The sequence below is a fragment of the Triplophysa dalaica genome, chromosome 6 (genome assembly GCF_015846415.1).
Source record: "Triplophysa dalaica isolate WHDGS20190420 chromosome 6, ASM1584641v1, whole genome shotgun sequence".
Taxonomy (NCBI): domain Eukaryota; kingdom Metazoa; phylum Chordata; class Actinopteri; order Cypriniformes; family Nemacheilidae; genus Triplophysa; species Triplophysa dalaica.
Genome location: NC_079547.1, coordinates 14,001,581 through 14,020,484, shown reverse-complemented (window position 1 = coordinate 14,020,484; position 18,904 = coordinate 14,001,581). Strand labels below are relative to the sequence as shown.

General features: G+C 37.3%; 2 protein-coding genes across 4 annotated transcripts in view; one reads left to right on the top strand and one right to left on the bottom strand.

Annotated features, from left to right (window-relative positions):
• scn8ab (sodium channel, voltage gated, type VIII, alpha subunit b) overlaps positions 1–12,104 on the bottom strand; it is a 55,905-nt gene extending 43,801 nt beyond the window's left edge. For 2 of the 3 annotated variants that reach the window (XM_056751110.1, XM_056751112.1), the window contains exons 1-5: positions 10,250–10,304; positions 6,331–6,696; positions 938–1,055; positions 580–670; positions 358–486 (exon numbers count right to left, since the gene is read on the bottom strand). In XM_056751110.1, the coding sequence (XP_056607088.1) occupies positions 358–486; positions 580–670; positions 938–1,055; positions 6,331–6,612 (620 nt within the window). In that variant the 5' untranslated portion in view covers positions 6,613–6,696; positions 10,250–10,304. Of the gene's footprint in view, positions 1–357; positions 487–579; positions 671–937; positions 1,056–6,330; positions 6,697–10,249; positions 10,305–11,975 lie in introns of those variants that run through there. The other variant, XM_056751111.1, reaches the window with a different exon arrangement.
• Positions 12,105–13,397: 1,293 nt separating this feature from the next.
• On the top strand, positions 13,398–16,980 carry LOC130425330 (N6-adenosine-methyltransferase TMT1A-like). The gene is made up of 3 exons (XM_056751588.1): positions 13,398–13,938; positions 15,581–15,666; positions 16,089–16,980. The coding sequence occupies exons 1-3, from the start codon at positions 13,444–13,446 to the stop codon at positions 16,234–16,236; spliced, it is 729 nt and encodes a 242-aa protein (XP_056607566.1). The 5' UTR covers positions 13,398–13,443; the 3' UTR covers positions 16,237–16,980.
• Positions 16,981–18,904: the final 1,924 nt, after the last annotated feature.

Genomic DNA, 18,904 nt, shown 5'->3' with positions numbered 1-18,904 from the left:
CACACCCCTCTATGCAAGCATAACCTTGGGTTTCAAAGTTCATGTTGAGGTCAAAATGCTGTAATAGCTTTACATTTTAGTCGCTTTAGACCTCTACAGAGTGTCATCTGTCTTAAGAATGCCAAACAATAAATAATCAATTAATTCATACTTTTTGTAAATAAACCGAAAACTTAACTGCACATCAAGCAGGGAAAACACTTTATTTCCAAAAAGCTGGCCTCCAACTCCCCTGTAGGTCTATGCTAAACAGTGGTATAAGCGCTCTTCATGGAAAAACATTCGTACAATATTATCTTGATTCAGTATTAACTTAAAGTTCCTTCAAAGTTTCAAATGAAGTGGAATTATACTTACGCCATGGAAATGACCATGAAATCCAGCCAGTTCCAGGGGTCTCTGAGGAAGGTGAAGCCGTCTATACAGAAACCTCGAGCCACAATCTTTGTGAGTGACTCGAATGTGTAGATACCCGTGAAGGTGTATCTGATAGATTGAGATAAATGAACATCATTTTTAACCTTCTGAATCGCTGCCATTTTTAATCACACCTAAAACATAATAAGAAAGAATACTTACTCTACTTGTTTGGACCATTCTGGAGGATTGCTGAATGTCATGAACACACAATTTGTCAAAATTGTACACATGATGATCATGCTGAAAAGTGTAAGAAGTAGTTAAGGAAATCCTCAACAGGTTCATCCAGGAGTATGATATCTCAGACCAGATGTCAAAACAATAGCTGAATAACAAGCAGATAAAAACATAAATACTACATTTTGCACATAATAAGTGAAAGTAGGCAGCTTGTATACTATTGCTTATGACTGCTAGTCAAATGTAGTGGTTAAACATACAAAGCACATATCTGAAAAGAAGTTTCAACAATCATCATCACAGCAGTGGCAATGTCCAAAGCATTGAAAAGGATATGAGTGTATCAAAATTTTAATTGCTATTCGCCTAAATAGGTTAAAAGGGCTAATGATATATAATGAGGGCGTGGCACTGAAACGGAAGATCGTTTTCCCCTTGTTAAGCACTATAAAGGTCTGAGGAGACAAGAAGACAAAAAAGGGAGAGAGAGACAGAGAGAGAGATTAGCTACACATGTCAATCTGCATGAAATAAAAAAAAGAAAATAAATAAATAAGAATAAATATATATTTTATATAATAAATTGAGAAATGAAATAATTATAGCTGTATTGAACTTAATCTTGTAGAATCTGACATACTTCATGCTCAATAACTGTGACTTCATTAAAATAAAGAGTACAAAATCAACTATGTGTGTTTCATAAGGGTCAAAACCCATTTTCTAAATCAAGCCTGATGATTCAAGCGCAGCTTTATGCGAACAAAACCAAGATAACCGCAGTGAGCTCTGGCAAAGAGATAGAGCTCTTACAGGAACTCTGACCGTAATACTAACGCTAATGCTAGCCGCTAACACTGCGATCCATCAGAGGCAGAAGTGCTGACTTCAGATAGTGAAGGAGGGGTGATGGTGTGTGTATGAGGGGATGAAGGTGGGTCAAAAGACCTGCAAAGCTCCTTTGATTTCATTTAATGTATGAAAAAATGACTTTATACACATCTACACGCTTACATTCGAGTTCACAACACTGAATAAGCACACACATAAAAAAAACACAGAGTATGCATGCATGCGTGCGTGCGTGTGTGTGTTTTATGCAGCACACTCGCCCACACAAGGATATGCCAGAGAGACACACAGACGAGCATCTTCCTGAAATCTAATTAGATTAAAAATAGACAGCTGTCTGAAGGAGGACAGCATAAGCACCCTCACTTCAGAACCCATTTTAACTGTTTTTGTCTGTCTGTCTGTCCGTCAATCTGTCTTCCTCTGCTGTAATCATTTTCAGCGCAAATTATGTAACATGTTTAACAAAATAATATATTAAAAGCAGCGTATGTCAGTCAGAAAACACTGTGTCCTCTAATCTAAAGACAGCTGTCATTTTGGGGCACAGATTCCCTAAGACTGTCACACTAGCAAAAGCTGTGAACAGCCCAAAAGGCTCCATGTGTTACTGAATACCGAGCACTGGTTTCCCCTGAGTCTCTCTCTCTCTCACACACACATACACACACACACTGCGACAGACTGTGGGCTTCCTCCACTGGCGGGAGCTCCCACGCTGCACTGTTAGCTTAGGAAGTAGCTGCAGCTCTTTCTCTAAAGCTCACAATATCCTGTCCTAAATATCCAGCAGATCTTTCTGGTCTTTTCTAAAACTTCATAATAATGAGTATCACATTTACTGGATGACATTACATCATCACTGTCATGAGAGTAAATAGCTAAAGCGAGTAGTAAGCCCCCCACCCAAAATAAACCTGGGACTCGAAACATGCTCATCATAACCCAAAGTAGACCATCCTCATAACCCATGTTCAAAACATCAGTTGCAACAATGACCTTGACCGCTTGTCCTTGTGGCTTCATTCCTCAGATTTAAAAATGGCAGTGACCAATACTTGGGTTCATATCTAAAGCATTAAGGCTATATGAAGGATCTTACTTTAACAGAAAGTAATGGATGCACAGGAGGTTGCGTGAACAAAAACATGTTTCACATACACACAGCGTAAAGGTCATGTGCATATAATCACGTCTGCATGCGAGTACAATGCAGCCTTTTCGCCTTTCCTACAGAAAGCATTTAAGTGATATGCTGCAAAGCTTCTGAAAATTTCATCATCTACAGAGAAGAGAGCCAGAGAGACATGAAGATGTGGACAAGAGCTGAGGGAAATGCTGCGGGGGAGGAGGATGAGAGCTGGGGGCGGAGGGGGGTTGTGGGGGGTTCAGTAGTGGTAAAACTGGATATAGCATCACTGTTGCACTTAACTCCAAGTACATCCGATGTACTCTACGTCATTCAATGCACTTACCGTAATTCCTCAAATGAACACCCCTTCTGAATGCTATCTGACACTTCTCCACATTTATTCACATCTATCTACAGTATCTAATCTATCTATCATAGACATCTACACATCTGCTATCTATCTATATAGATATCTGTCTGTCAACAGACAAGCTTAGTATGACTGTTAACATCATGTACAGCCAAACCATATACAGTACTTACAGTATGAAAGACAATAAAAAAATAATGCCCATAAAGGGATGTATACAGAAAATTAAAGCAAGCATTAAAATATATTATCTCCCCATCTAGACAACTGTCTTCATCGCTGCCTCCAGAGTTCACACATAGCACGGCCAAACCAAAAAACTCCATGGCACAGTCTTAGTTAACTTTAAATAATAACTGAATGGGCAGCTGGGTCACATCCCATATCTCAAAAGCATACATACACAAAGTCATGTGACTCCTGGGCTTTCTGCAGGTTTATATGTCTATGACATTCTGAGTTGCTCTTTCACCCCACTACTCAAGGGACAAGGAGAAGTGCAACTCTGCACTTCTCCGTTTCCTCCTCTCATTCCTCTCTTTTTATTCATGTTAACCCTTATTCCACGACACATGAGCGCTACTGTTAGATGCCGTAGCCACTGCCCCTCACACGTGAGAAGAACAACACAAAACTGATGATTTTAAATGTATGTAAGACTTGAGTAAACGGTCCTTATTTTTCTTGACAGGAGCTTGAAAAGGGGTAGTGAGCTAAAGAAGATGGGAAAGTTTACCGCTACTGAGTGTACCAACAGCGATATGCTGATGCTGCTACTTGACTCACACACAAACAGCATACACTGAGGTTGAAGGCCATTTCAGAAGCAACTGGAAAGTGGACATGGACATGTAGGGAATGTGTTTTTCACATTACTGATATTCTCATAGGGCTTGTCATGCTGTACATTTAAAATAAAATAAAATCACAAATTACTCACTCTCTAGTTGTTCCAAACCTGTATACATTTCTTTGTTTGCTTTAACACAGAGATTGATATTTGGACGAATTCTTGTTACCTAACAGTTCTTGGACCCCTTGACTACTATAGTATGACAATGACAAAGGAAATCAAAAGTATTTCAGAATTGTATGTCAAAATATCACCTTTGTGTTCAACAAAAGATACAAATTATAAAGTAATTTTTCACACTATGGTAGTCAATGGGGTCTAAGAACTAAGCATTCTTCCAAACATATTTTTCTGTGTTCTTCAGAACTCTAAAGGTGAGTAAATGATGACAGATAACTATCCCTTTAACCAACCACACCGCTTTAAACAAAAGGAGTTGAGCACATACTTTTGCAAAAGGGTCAATGACATATAATGATATAACGGCCACTTATTATGTGGTGCGACCAATAATATTAATACTTGATTTAAATAAAAAATGTAATATGGCTAATTTTTCTGGCTGGACTATGAATCTCTGATACAGTATGCTTAAGTAAATGGTACTTTTAAAACATTTATATCAGTTAAATGCAATTGTCAGGGAAAATAAATTTGTTAATTATGTTTATTTATGTAGACAAAATTATGGAACAAATAAATAAGATGATTACTTACCAAAACTCAAAGTAAAGTATGTCAAGGAAATACATTTTAAGATAAATAACGGTCGCACCACATCACATTTTTTAAGGCTATGGCCAATTCATAGATAAAAAACCCTTAAAACTATTTATTCTGAATTTATATGTACACCACATTCATAAAGTTTGAATAACTACAATTCATATTATTATTTATCTGTATTTAAAATTGACATGTAAAAAAAACGTCACAGACCCAAAAACAGAGCAAAGCTATATGCACACAGTCGTCATACTCTCTCTGTCCCTATATAAATAAACAGAATGATTTAAACATGCATGTCTTAATATCAACTAAAATCAATTCAGGACAATATTGTAAATTGTGACATTCGTATACAAACCTATGGAACAGACGCCAAACATAGTGCCTGTCAAAACTGATACATATCTGGCGGTTAAACATCGAAAGTGACTTCTGTGTTCTGTTAACACTCCCACATATTAAAAAAACATATACAAATACATACACACCAAAAGTATTGGGACACCCCCTTCTAATGAACTGGTTTAACTAATATTTTAATGTATTAGTATTTTCATTTCAGTGAGCTCAAATCTTAATGCTACAGCAGATAATTTAATTTTTATAGAACAGGGCCTTTTTCTTTTCCAACAGAACAATGCAACTGTGTATAAGGCAAGGTTAAAAAAGAAATTGATTCTGTCTAGTGTTGTAAGTTACTTGACTGGTGTGTAAAACCCAGACCTGAGCCCAGCTGACCACCTTTGGTATGACTTGAAGGCTTTGAGCCAAGCACTCATCCCCAAAACCCAACAATGACTTGTTCACAGGGGTACAGTCATCTTGGAACAGAAACCCTTCCAAAACCACTGCAAAGATGCAAACAAAATGAAATAAAGTTGAATTTGTATTTGTTTTGATTGGAATAACTCTGATAGATAAACATATTTATTAAAAGGGGGGGTTCAAATATTTTGGTCCTTATAGTGTATATATAGGCATGGGCCGGTTATCGGTTTCAAGGTATACTGAGGTTTGAAAGAGTCGAGGTTTCAAAACCACAAACATCTGTGATACCGATTCTAAGGCATGAGCTGTGTTAACACAAAATTTATAATTATTAATTAAATCATTAAGTCATTTTATGTTTAATACACATTAATAAATCATTTAAAAATATATATGATTTAAATGCTTTATTTATATCTGACATACACGTTCTGTTTGCCGCTTAAAAATAAAATGTATTGTGACCAGTTGAAAAGTTGTTGTTTGTATACACAGACATTCGAAAAGAAGACATTTTGGTGTTGTCAACGTAATACCGCAATACGGTGAAACCGTGATATTTTTGATTCAGGTTATCATAACGTCTAAATCTCACACAGGGCACATGCCTATGTATACAGTATATAACTGTCAACTTCCAAATTTGAACACTAGATCAGTTAAATACAGTTTAATCTGGTCATCATGGATATGAAGAACTAGGTAAACTATAGTCAAAAGGTTAAACATGGACTTACTAACCACCTCTCGATTGAAGCTACATAAATATAAAACAATATACTATTTTTTATTGATCCATGTTGAAATGTGTAATTCTTTAGCTTTGTATGTTGTACATATCCACCTCGATAGAATTCCCACCGGCCATTATAACTCTCTGCACTACTGCAAACCTTTCCACCACTCCCCCTTTTCTCCAGTACTACCAGAAGCAAGAGAGTGAGGCATTTGGATCACTTCCTCTAAATTCACCATAGAGAGCTAGGCATATTCCACCTGCATAACCAGGGACAATGCGGGACTCACTTTCTCGTTTATATAGTAGGGGTCCAAGTCCTCCAGGGGCACGGCCAACATGTTCGAAGGGACATCCCCATAAATAAAAGGGACGCTCTTCCCCGCTTCCAGGTCAGAGCTAGGCTTGGGTTTGTTGTCATCATCGTCATCACGGTGACTGCTGTCAGATCTGGGCTTAACAGGCTTCTTCTTTTTCTCCTCGGCGATTCGCTTCTCGATGTTGGCCAGCGACTCAGGGGTGAACCTCTTGAAGCTGTCGGGGCCTGGAGGTGCGAGCAGCTGCGCGGCCATATTGTCATCCTGCAGCAGAGCCCTCTTTATTTAGAAGCCATTCAGGACAGCCAGCTCTAAGAAGAGGACGGGAGAGGCAGGAACCTGGACAGATGTACATAGGGAACAATGAGAAAAGAAATGAACAGATCTTGAAAAAAAGTCTTGAAGCAAATTAATTTGCACTAACAAAACTTTTCTGAATTTTGAGATATTTATGTGTTTGCCAGTTATCAACTGATTTTAGTAGCTTCTGTTTTTCATCATCCTCTTTGCAGTTCTCTCTCTTGCTGTTTTCTTACTCTTACACACACAGGCACACACACATTCATTACATCCATTAAGAAGTAGATGACCAAGCAGAATAACAGCAAATGCACTGCAGCACTGAAGCCTCAACCTGTATGTGTGTGAGCATAAAAAGCGCCAGAGTGTACATTAGTGAGTAAGGTCATAAATGTATTATTGCCCTATCAACCCTCAAAGATGACCTGGATTATCTAACTATTGTAGACGCTTTCAGAGGCAACAACATAAACAAACATTAAGTGGCCCAAACGCAACTTCTGGTACATCTCCGCAAAGAATCATAACTGGTGAGAAGTTCATTTAATTTAATACATTTAATATACAATTTATTATTATTATAAATTAAATCTAAAGCAGTGGCGCAAAAATTGGGTATGCAGTATGTGCAGTGCATAGTAGCGCAAAATATAATTTTAATACTTTAATTACTTACAATTATATAAAACGTCTTTGTTTAATTTTTGTCTTGCATTTTAAACGAGTTCAACAAATATATTTAAATTAATCAAGTTATTATGTCGGGAGATTGCGTGAGGACAGGGAAACAGCGCAATGATTGACAGGATGACAGAGATAAGAGCGCAAATGTACATTTGCTAATAAAATAAATCGTTCAAGGAAAGTAAATTTGTCTTTGATTTACTTTGTGTTTTCATCAAATATAAACCACAAACTAAAAAGTGTTTCTTTTATTTCTTAGATCTTTTATTTATTCATGTTATGGATATAAGTATTATAATAATGTTTCAGTAAAAGTATGTTTAGGCAACTACAATGTTTTTGTGTTCAATTTAATATTAATGAACCACAAATTAAGCATTCGTTTTAAAGTAAGTGAATTAAACAAAGACTTTTATTTGTTTATTTGTGTTATACGCGAGTATATCATGTCTCACGTCTTATTCGTTTTGATAATGATGAGTAATGTTAATAATACTTTTTGTTGAAGGAAAGGGAATAATCTAAATATCTAACATTGAAAATCAAAATAAGTTTATTATTCACTGGGAACATTTCCTCACCAGCACAACTCTAATTGTCTACACCTCGATTGTTTTTTTAAGACGTTTTAAAAGTTTTTTTAATTAAAGGTATTACATGTAAAAATGACAGATTATATAAGTGAAACTCACTTATATAAAAAATAGACTTATTTGTCTATGTCTGAACATAGACTTTATCTACTTTTACTTATTACGCCATTGTTTTATTAGTTTTCAGATGTGTTATTTATATTTTCCAATTCCACATTTTTATTTAATCAGCATTTCTACATGTATTGCAGCCATTCCAGTCCAGCATCTGTTGAATTTCATCAAAATCAAAACAATTAAAAAACAATTAAGTCATCCAAAAGCAAGACTGACAACATGACTTTGAATTTTATTTGAAATTTGGGAGATAACGTTCACAGAATGGAACACAAATAATAGTTTAACCTAAACACATAATATATAGTAAATTCAGAAAAACTAAAAATAATTTTGAAATGGTGTACAAATTTGTTTTCATGGCTGTATATTTCATGTATATTTGAAGCTTTCATTGTACCCCCCAAAACAAAACTTTTTATTAAAAAAATTGTACATTTTGGATCAGAAAAACAATAAAAGCTATCAGAGTTTTAAACAACATAAGGTTAATGATTAATGGTTAATGATTATCTGGCTGTTAGTCTCCATCAAGAAACAGAGAGAAATCCTGTTTCAGAAATCCACTATGACACTGTGTCTGCACCGGACGCGACCAGAGCGACGCGACACGACAAAAGACATTAGAAACGCATTAGATTATAATTTTACATTATTTCCACACTGGATGCGGCGACAAAACCATTAAGAACAACCAGGTTGTCGTGTCGCGTTGCGTCCAGTGTAGACTCACGGTGTAAGTGTATATGTTCAATCAGCAAAATTTGTTTAATCTCATGAAAACTCCATAAAATAATACTGATATTATTAAATACAATGTGTCAATTATGTTTTGGGAAGAAAAAAAAACACATTAACGAACCCGGAGTCTAGAATTTAAACTTTAGACTCACATAGGGCTGTCATAAAGTTACAACATTCAAACCCTTAACTTCAATCTACCAGAATTATTTACACAGGCACTCTTTTTAAAATATGTTAATTTTTATCACTGAGCTTTTGGCAAATTTGTTATATTGCTGGAGCTCTGTACATGAAGTACACTACAATTCAACATGATTGATGTTATGGCACATAAAAACTGTGAATGACATCAGTACTGCTTGGTCACACTCCAGTATTCCAAGCCCTACAGTTCCTCAGGCTTCCCAAATGTGGGCTATACCTTTTCCAGAATGCCCCTTACATGCATTTCACCTTGCAAGCCTGTCCTGCATTTACACTTAAGTGGTTAAAGCTGTACAAACAACTTATTTTAAGGACAAAATAAACAAGTAAAATGACTAGAGACATTTCACACAAGCAAACTATTTTCTGTAAAGTGTTTGACACCAAAATAATGACATCTGAACTAAGTGTTATATGTGACAGCTAAGCATCAGGTATCAAGCAAACATTTTTTTTTCAAATTCAAAATTCTTTGTAAAAATGAGATAGTTTGATATGATGTCTAATGCTGATTCCTTGTTCTATATACCCTTAATGACACAGTAAGTTAATTATTTATACACAAAAAACTGATTCAGTTAAGTCAGCACAGGCCAAATCAATATTCAAGTGCCAAGATCACGTGACATCACATCGCTCTTTATGCCGGGCGACTTCATCACCATTAAAACACATGGTTTACAGGTCGACAGCAAAAATGTCAGCTAAAGCGAAAATGAAATTTTCATGCCAAAGACTAACTGTGTAGTAGATGAGCGAAATACACAGTAAACAGAATGACGTGCGTTTCAGGTTACATGAGGGCTCTGTCCAACCTCCAAGTCTCCTTGTGTTTTGCCGAATTTTGACACCCCGCCAGATTACGACTCCCCTTTAGCTAATCCTAACCTCTCCCCCACACCTAATCCTAGCACCTAATGTTAGTGGGGAATGGGTAAATCACAATTTGGCAGGAGTCATTTTTCTGCGACCCACCTGGATTCTGTAGAGACGCCTCGGCTCAAGGTGATAGCCTACATAAACGACACGCTGTGTCAGAGAGACCAGCCCTGAAAAGTCCTATACACAATTGCTTTAAAATCATTGTATGTTCTCCTTACATGCTATGGTGTTTACTGTTTACCCAATAACTGTTTTATAAATGGTATATTTTGTCCGAATCAATGGTTAAGCATCAAAAAAGAAAATCAAACCAGCATAGCTATAACATTCTTTGAAAATGATCGATGCCAAATCGAAAGGATACTTACATGCCTTAAAAGCAAAGTCATTGCCTAGTCCCTCCCTCGTAAAAGCAACATTCCGGTCCCGTCGTTGAGATATCCCTACAAATTCCCGCAATCCGTACGAATAACACGCCGTTTTTTTTTAGAAAGCATCTAATAACCGACAAAAAGTCCTCTGGCGACACACTACCGTCGAATACTTGACTCCTTAGTGGCGCTGTTCTTTTCAGCACTGCTTTGCGCGAGCTCACGCTTGTCCTCTAGGTGTTGAGAAAATCCACATATGCTCCCTTAAACCATCAAACATTCCGACTAAAACGTTTTCTTAGTACGTGACTCTGACTATAACTAACTGATACAGAAAGTGAATGATCGGCCTCTGGCACTGTACATTAAGGGGAGGGGGAGCACAACTGTCACGAGGAAGAACCTCCCCACAGCCTGTCCCGTGTGGAGAATAAAGGCCATAAAATTTGATAATAACTCTGTGTTTTAAACCAAAGCACATATGAAAGCAGGCGAACTCGAAATGTTTGTTTTCCGAGTATATTTCTCATATACATTTGGCTTTTTCTGATATATGTTTGGTTATTGAACACATTTACTTCTTGGGACATGTCGATTAACAAATCTTTTGAAACTACACAAATCAGACTTCTGGTTTGCGTTTCATTTGATACCCCATATTCTTCCACTTTCGCATATTTTGCCCATCTCGATTAATTACAAGCGTTGTGCATCTAATTCTACTAAATATTGTGGGGTTACCAGACCGATACGTCCAAGTTTGTTTGCAGTAATTATGACAACTGTATGTTCACGCGTGGGCCCCACTCTCTCCACTGAAATACTGCAGTGAAGCTCGTGTGAAGGCACGAGCCAGCGAATCAATCTGTGAAATATAAGTGATAACTAAATCTCCACTGACGTCTCAGACAGCATTGCCTGAAATGTCTTATCATGTCTCGAGTTTCTGTTCCGGGATGTTTTTATTTTCATTTTATTTGAACACTTCAAGAACATTTGAAACTCCACACCACACCCGTACAGTCTGACTGTCCTCCCTCTGATTTAAGCCGCAACACCACACACAACGAGGCTCATCATTTCGCCTCGCTTCTTGTCGGAGTGAGGAGAAAACGAGAACGGTAGGTGCCGTTTTAACGACATAATCGGAAACGTGCAGATTCTAAGGAGACTAGCCCAAATAAGTATGGCGAGGTTGACTCAAAGGGAGGGGGAATGCAGGCGCAGGGGGACTTAAAACTGCCACATTAGTGATATTGACATGTTGTGTTGCAAAACACTGTCACGTTACATTTGAATGCTTAAAATAGCGTCATGCGGCGTTCTGGGTCTTCTCTAGCGAAATAAACCCATGCAATAAAGTTTGCAGCGGTCTCCCTTGCCTGTCCCATCCTATGCGTACATTCTACATTTCGGTACAGACACCAATGTTATGTTTTCATGGCCAGGCCAACACCCTCATTTACCTATGACTGACTTTTAGTTTCTTCGCATACACTCCATTTGACCAGAACTATAACTGTTAGTAGAGTCAGGCGTGTAAATTGATATTTTCCTGCGTTTTCTGCAGCAAGACAATCCACATCTGCGAGCAGAAAAGATGCTGAGCGAGAGAGACCGCTCTGCGGCAGATGAGTCCAGGTATGAGGCACGCTCCGAATGGGCTATAAACACCTGACTAAAATACAACACTTGCGCTGTAGACAAGAGAAAGTCGACTTACTTTTTCCGCATTAAGAGCGATCCACGTAGATATTGCGTGCCTACGAATGTTTAAAAGACCCATGAGAAACTGCGGATGTCGCCATATTGTTGCCGCTATCTTCCTTCCCAGTGCGTACGGCTAGCCTGCATAATTGATGACTCTCAGCAAATTGTTAGGGAGCGTCTGCAAGTACCCTACTTCCGACTTCCCGTACTGACCGAAGGAAGGCTGCAACGTAAGCGAAACATCGCTTAAAGGGACTATCAATCACAATGTTAGCTCAGTTTACCACACAAAACATCATCTATTTAAATTAATTTGTCTGCACAGTTGCCTCCTTGATTTTGAATGTATGTAAAATTGGATTTCAACAGTTACATTCGGACGTTTTATAAAAAAAGAAGAACAAGACTTGGAAAGCAATATTCATAAAATAAAAGTTTTTTTTCCATAATATATAGTGTCAACACTGTAGATGGTCTGAAGGATCAGAGAGTGAATGGCAATATTTCTTATAAAATTCTGGAATTAACTGAAATTGATACAACATAGAAAATACTAAAACTTCTTTGGGGGTTTGTATCATTTAAAATGTTATAAGCAGTCTGTACTTTCTTGAAAACCTTGTTTTAAATCTGATGTCAAACACAGCGTTATCCGTAATACTGAAAACATTTAGACCAACAAATACTGAATTTTGGAAGAATAAACACATGTAGTAATACTTGGTGTTTTGGTAAAGTGATCAGGAATGGAAAAAGCTTGGTCAATCTCTGTATGCTTGTGGGGTTGATTTATCAAATATGGTTGGTTGAGCAGTGTTAAGGAAGCTGGTTTTAAGTGGTCAAGGGTTTTAGTAAATTCCGCTAATACCGTTATGTTAGACTTTTACTTTATTGCCCACTCCCCCTTCTGGGCCACACGAGCATCTTTTCTAGTGTGATGTGCAATGCGCCACCAGCCGTGGCCGGGTTTGGACACTGTCCTTGGTGCTGAAGTCTATCTTTGTTTGTGATCCAAATGGAGCATAGCAGACTTCAACTTGATACTGTCTGCAGATATAATAGAAACTAGCAGAGAATATGTTTGTTCTGTTGTCAGAGGTGTAAATATGTTTGTTTCTAGACAGTGTTGCAAGTAACACAGAATCTCAGGGCTTAAAGATATTACTGTTAACCTAATGTCATCAAGTAAGCCTATGTGACCATGGAGGATTTAAGGAATAAGTACTTTTGTTAAAACGGGCGGACAGGCAGATGAATTAGCCTTAAGCCGCCACAGAATCGTCGAATAAACTACGGAGAAATGGCGCCCTGCTCTGATTCTTTATACACGGACGCCATCTGTTGGCACACTACTGCATTGTGCCGTTGTCCAAATATTACGTTCTAGACGCAGACGATGACTGGGTAGTCATGTGGTTTCGAAGCAACTCCCCTTTTGTTTATCAAACGAACCAGTCAGTGCCGTGGAGTTGTTGTAAAAAATGGCGTTTTTAATGCACGCGTGCGCTTTTGGAGTGAAAATCATAACCTTACCACTTCTGATAGCGGATTTGCTTGGACTTCTATCTTTTTACAAACGCGTCTTTCCTGTAATAATGTCCGGATTTGTGTCTTCGTACAATGACAAAATGAACGACAAGAAAAGGGAATTATTTCGAAACTTGTCTAAATTTTATCCTCCAAACGGCCCTCTGCGGGTCTTGGAGGTCGGCTGTGGAACCGGGGCGAACTTTGAGTACTATCCGAATGGCTCCAAAATTACATGCGTCGACCAAAACCCCTATTTTCGAACCTACCTAGAGAAAAGTATGGCGAAGAACGACCACCTCGTTTATGACAATTTCGTAGTCGCTTCAGGTGAGAATCTCCAGGTAGTGGAGGACAACTCTGTGGATGCTGTGGTGTGCACACTGGTTCTGTGCTCCGTCAGTGATATTCCCAAGGTTCTGCAGGAGTCAAAGAGAGTTCTCAGGCCTGTAAGTTATAGTTAAATCAACATGTGTTCAGTCCAGTGATCTGTGAATAACATTAAAATGTTGAAAAACGGTGGTCCTTGCGCAAGTTATTGAACACGATCACTGATAAAAAAATCCGAAGATCAGGCCAAAGATTAGCATTACATAAGCAAGCAGTACGTTCTCTGCTACACGTCGGTGTACCGTTACAGGTTGCACAGCATATTTGCAAATTCATGTCTATTCATCTTTGATTTGCTTAATGTAATGCGTGAAATTTTCGCGGCGGCGGTTTGGGTGGGGACGGGGACTCGTCTGAAAAATGTGACGCATGAGTTCGTACAAATAAAACAAAATATTTATTTAATTCAGCATTTCTTAGTGCAGGTTTCTCTGTGTGTGTGTGTGTGTGTGTGTGTGTGTGTGTGTGTGTGTGTGTGTGTGTGTGTGTGTGTGTGAGAGAGAGAGAGAGAGAGAGAGAGAGAGAGAGAGAGAATGGTTAGTGTTGTCAACTTGTTTATTGTAGGTGTTGGTAGCAGGTTTTGAGGCCTTCAGCACAGGGTTTGGTGGTTCCCATTGTGATGAATAGGCATCAGGTTGACCACTCCTTCTTAAAGAAACACCTATAGGTGGCTTCTCTTCTTAATCCTCTCTTTTTCCCTGTTTCCAGTGGGTTTTCCCACTGTCTCTCTATGACGTCCTCCAGAGTCTCTTTCACGGACTCATCCTCTATTGACACCCTAGTTGTCTCCTCCACTGCCTCCTCAAAAGAGTCATCTACTGCCTCCACTACTGTCTTCTCCACAGTCTCCTCCTCTGTCCTAGCCTGATCCTTCAGAGCGAAGCATGAAAGAATGCTGGTTTGCCTCTTCCCTGACATCTTTGAAATAGACAAATGCAATAATTGTCTATTTCAAAGATGTCAGGGAAAAGGCAAATTAATATTCCATAATTTGTTTTTCCTTTCCTTCTCTTTCCTTCTGAATCAGAATTAATACTAAACAAGTGTCAGTTTAGCTGCTGAAATTAGCAAGGACTAGCTAGGCTAGTTCAAATACTGTGGTCAAACTGTTAGTTAACCTACCAGCTGCCTGGACATTCCCCAGCAATGATGAGATGATTTACTGTACTGATAGGAGATGGTATTCTCCCACGTCGATCAGTCTGCAGCCACTTCGGCGAGATGTGAATCAATGTGACAGCTGTCCTCTTCTGTAGCAACTTCAGCGAGCACGTGAATCAGAGAATGTGTCGTTGGAATCACAATGTAAACATTGTTGTTGCCGGAATATCCAAATCTTAACTGGATACAGCAATGCTATTTTCTGATTGGCTGTTCGGTAGCTATATATTTTTATTTGTTTAGCTAGTGTTTGGCAGGGCCTTCTGAACCCTTTAGGGAACTTGATTCCTCTAATTGCGGCGCAACTTGGTGGGCTTTATCCTGCTAATTTCTCTGCGTGAGAAATACAAAGTGTGGCGAGCCTTGAGAGCCCTGGTAATGTCATTAGAAACATATGCTATATGTCATGATGTCATTATACAGAGTACTGTCTTCAAATCAGATTGTTTTAAAAAACGAAAACCCGTACTCTCACTTTTGAGATAAAAATGAACAATAGGTGTTTTATAGAACATTACTCTTTTTTTTTTTCTTCTTCAGGGTGGAGCCTTTTTCTTTCTTGAGCATGTGGTGTCTGACCCATCAAGCTGGATTTATTTTTTCCAACATGTTCTACAGCCATTTTGGTAATATAAAACACACACTAAACAGACAAATACTCAGTAGATCTTCTCATAGGATCCCCCTTACATTTTACTCAATAGATAAAATTAGGGTGTTTTCTATCACGTGGATATCAAAATATAAGTCTGAAGTTTTTTGCATATTTATACCCTGATGTCAGATTTTACAACAATGGTTAGTGGAAGCAAGATATATATTTTAAAACATAGCAAAATATTCTCACTGAACATGGCTTAATCTATTTTTGGTGGTGTTCACCTACTCAAACTTGAGGATAGAGCGCAATATTGGTTAGAAAACACATTGCCATGTAAACAAAGGTCTGGCATGGGAGAATGCAAATCTCCAGTAGAAAAGTTGTGCAGAATTTGTGTTCTGAAATAAAAGGGCTATATTTATACTTACATTTAAATGTGTTTGTTAGGTACTATTTTGGCGATGGCTGTGAGACAACTCGTGCCACTTGGAAGCACCTAGAGGCAGCTGGCTTCTCTGATCTACAGTTACGCCATATTGAGCCCCCTCTGTTTTTCATCTTGCGACCACACATTGTTGGTTACGCCGTGAAATAAGGGATTTTGCCAAAAAGGAAACAATCAATATGAAGGGAATTTATTGTTAAAAAATTTCTTTGATATACCAGTTTGTATAAAACAGTAAAATACAATTGTTTTATTGGCAAAGGGTTGAAAACAACCTATATCGTTTGCATTAATGAATCTACACTTTAAAACTTTGCTGTAGTTTTGCAGCAGTTTTCCCAATAATTTACTGTAGGTTACTTTCCTATTAGTACTGCTTTAACCAAAATTAAAACAATTTGACTTTTGATATTCAAAAGGAGCAAGAACAGACTGGTCTCATCACTGGCATTACACTTCAAAAATGACATTCTTATTAAGCATTTTTGTCTTGAAAAAATAAAAAAATATTTAAATCTTAAATCACGATATATTTACACAACAAGAGAAGTGACCCAATATATTTAGTCTTGTTTTATGAAAGAAAATTTAAGAACTACGTAAATTTATGTTTAAAACAGTTACAGTAAGTTACTGGCAAAACTACAGCAAATTTTTACAGTATAGTTATTTGTGTATCCTGTTAACAGAACACTAAAAAGATGTACAAAAAAGGTAATTGGGAAAGATATTTAAAGATAAAAGCAATTCTCAAGAACAACTTTTTATATTAGTGGTTACCATGCAAAGAAAGCATTAAATATAAGTAGTGCAAAAACCTTACACCATAAATAGAGAAGTATTGTTTTGTTTTTTGCTGAAATATGCAAATAAAACTTTCCAGTTGCCAGTGAACTGCATGTTTGTTTACTTGTGATGTACCAACAACAGCCACAAAAAAATTGAAACAAGTGCTAAATGAGCTAAGTTTGAAATGAAAAGAATACAAATACATTTTCGGTACCTATTTGCTTACAGCTTAAAAGAGAGCCCTGTTTCACAGAATTTTCAGCACCTGAGCTCTCATGGGACCGTATAATGTGCATTTTACAAATATTCATAAAAAAATGGTGGAATCATATTATCTGGGTATTTTTGTGTACTCGATTTGCAGTGGTGAATAGTGAACTGGAAAAATGCAACACTCAATAAAACCGTTATAATTGTTAAACAACATGTACTGCTTCAACTCCGATGTGAATCGCCACATGAAGTCCGACATTCCTGTCCTGGAAAACTTACCAGCCTTTGCACCTGTGCAGTAGATGGAGCAACTATTATTTTTAGTGCAATTTGAGAATAAAAAAGTCTTAATGTGAGCATGGCGCTCACTAGACATATTTTTCCAGCACAATCTCCTCTCCTTTTATCGATTTTACAAGGTAACTAAGTCGTTTGAATGCAAATTATCTTATTCACAAGTTTAAGCATGCTCTTCTTTATACCCGTGAAAGATAAGTTAATGGGCTAGGGGCCGAGTGTTTTTGCCAATTCTTAAAATATTTACATTTTCTCAATAGATCAATTTGGTCTACCCTTATTCAGGTAGTCTGATCTTGTATTACTGAATAAGCTGCCTGGAGGCTTTATGAATGGCCTCTGAGAGACATGACTTTCCAGAAAAGGGACTTTGGTCCTATGCTATCTATTTTAATGGGAAAAACAGATATCTAAAAAGATATACTGTCAAAGGTCACAATTAGACTTTTTTCTAACCAAGAATTAAACCTGATATCTACTGTACCCTAAATGTAGTTAATTCAGCTCAAATTTTCAAGATTCTGTTGTAAAGATATTTGACAAAAAATTATGAGTTTGACTTGTTGTAGGCTCTATCTCAATTTGTCTTAGATTGTATACAGTTTAGCAGATTGCACTTAAAATGTAGCAAAAATAGCTGCAATATAAAATTACTGTTCCAGGACCACATTTGGTGCCTTTCAACTATACAGTACACATAATAGTCAAAATTAAAGACAGAAAAAAAAGCAAATTTCTAAAAGGTCTGACAGTAATGGAGAATTGAGAAATCTTCATTAAGTAATGCATGAATCCAAATATCTGTACTGACATATAAAGAGCCTAAAATAGCATTCGTTTACATACATGTTTGCTTTTTGTTTAAAGATCTTGAGGCTCCCATATTGAGATCAATGTTTTTCATAATCCAACCACTGTAAAAACAATGAATGAGAAAGTTACCTTAAGTTGCTGATTTAAACGTTTTCTTATAAGGTCTGAAATTGTCTTTATTTTTTTTTAAAGCAAAATACAAAAGTTTTTTTGCAAACAGTTACATCCAAGATTTATTATATATTTTATTTAAACTGATCTTGTTAAACTTTTTGCAATGCATGTCAATTAGACGGGACCAAAGAAGTAATGACACCTTCAAGAATTCACAACACTCAGCAGCCATATTTTCGACATTATAAACACTTTTTTATGCCATTTATTGACAACTTGTCTATAAAGTTCTTTAACATTGACACTAGCTTTTATTTTATTACACTAGTGTTTGCAATTTTTAATAAAACATGACCAAGAATAATAAAATACTAATATCCTGAAACATAGGTTATTTGCCTTTTCATTTTGGAAGGAAAATACCTACTGTACATGCCCTTTCAAAGAGAATCCCTATCAACATTTGACACTTTACTGTAGGACGGGACTTTTACTATTGCGGCTGATGCGCTTTCCTCTGTTCACAGCTTTAGCACTGCAGCAAAGTTTTTTATGCACGTGTGCACTTTTTAGTGAAAATCATTATTAAATC

Excerpts from the sequence above, each read along its gene's own strand:
- LOC130425330 (XM_056751588.1), top strand. The coding sequence starts at position 13,444 with ATGGCGTTTTTAATGCACGCGTGCGCTTTTGGAGTGAAAATCATAACC. Across the intron at positions 13,939-15,580 it reads CAAAGAGAGTTCTCAGGCCT|GGTGGAGCCTTTTTCTTTCT; the intron begins GTAAGTTATAGT and ends TTTCTTCTTCAG. Across the intron at positions 15,667-16,088 it reads CATGTTCTACAGCCATTTTG|GTACTATTTTGGCGATGGCT; the intron begins GTAATATAAAAC and ends TGTGTTTGTTAG.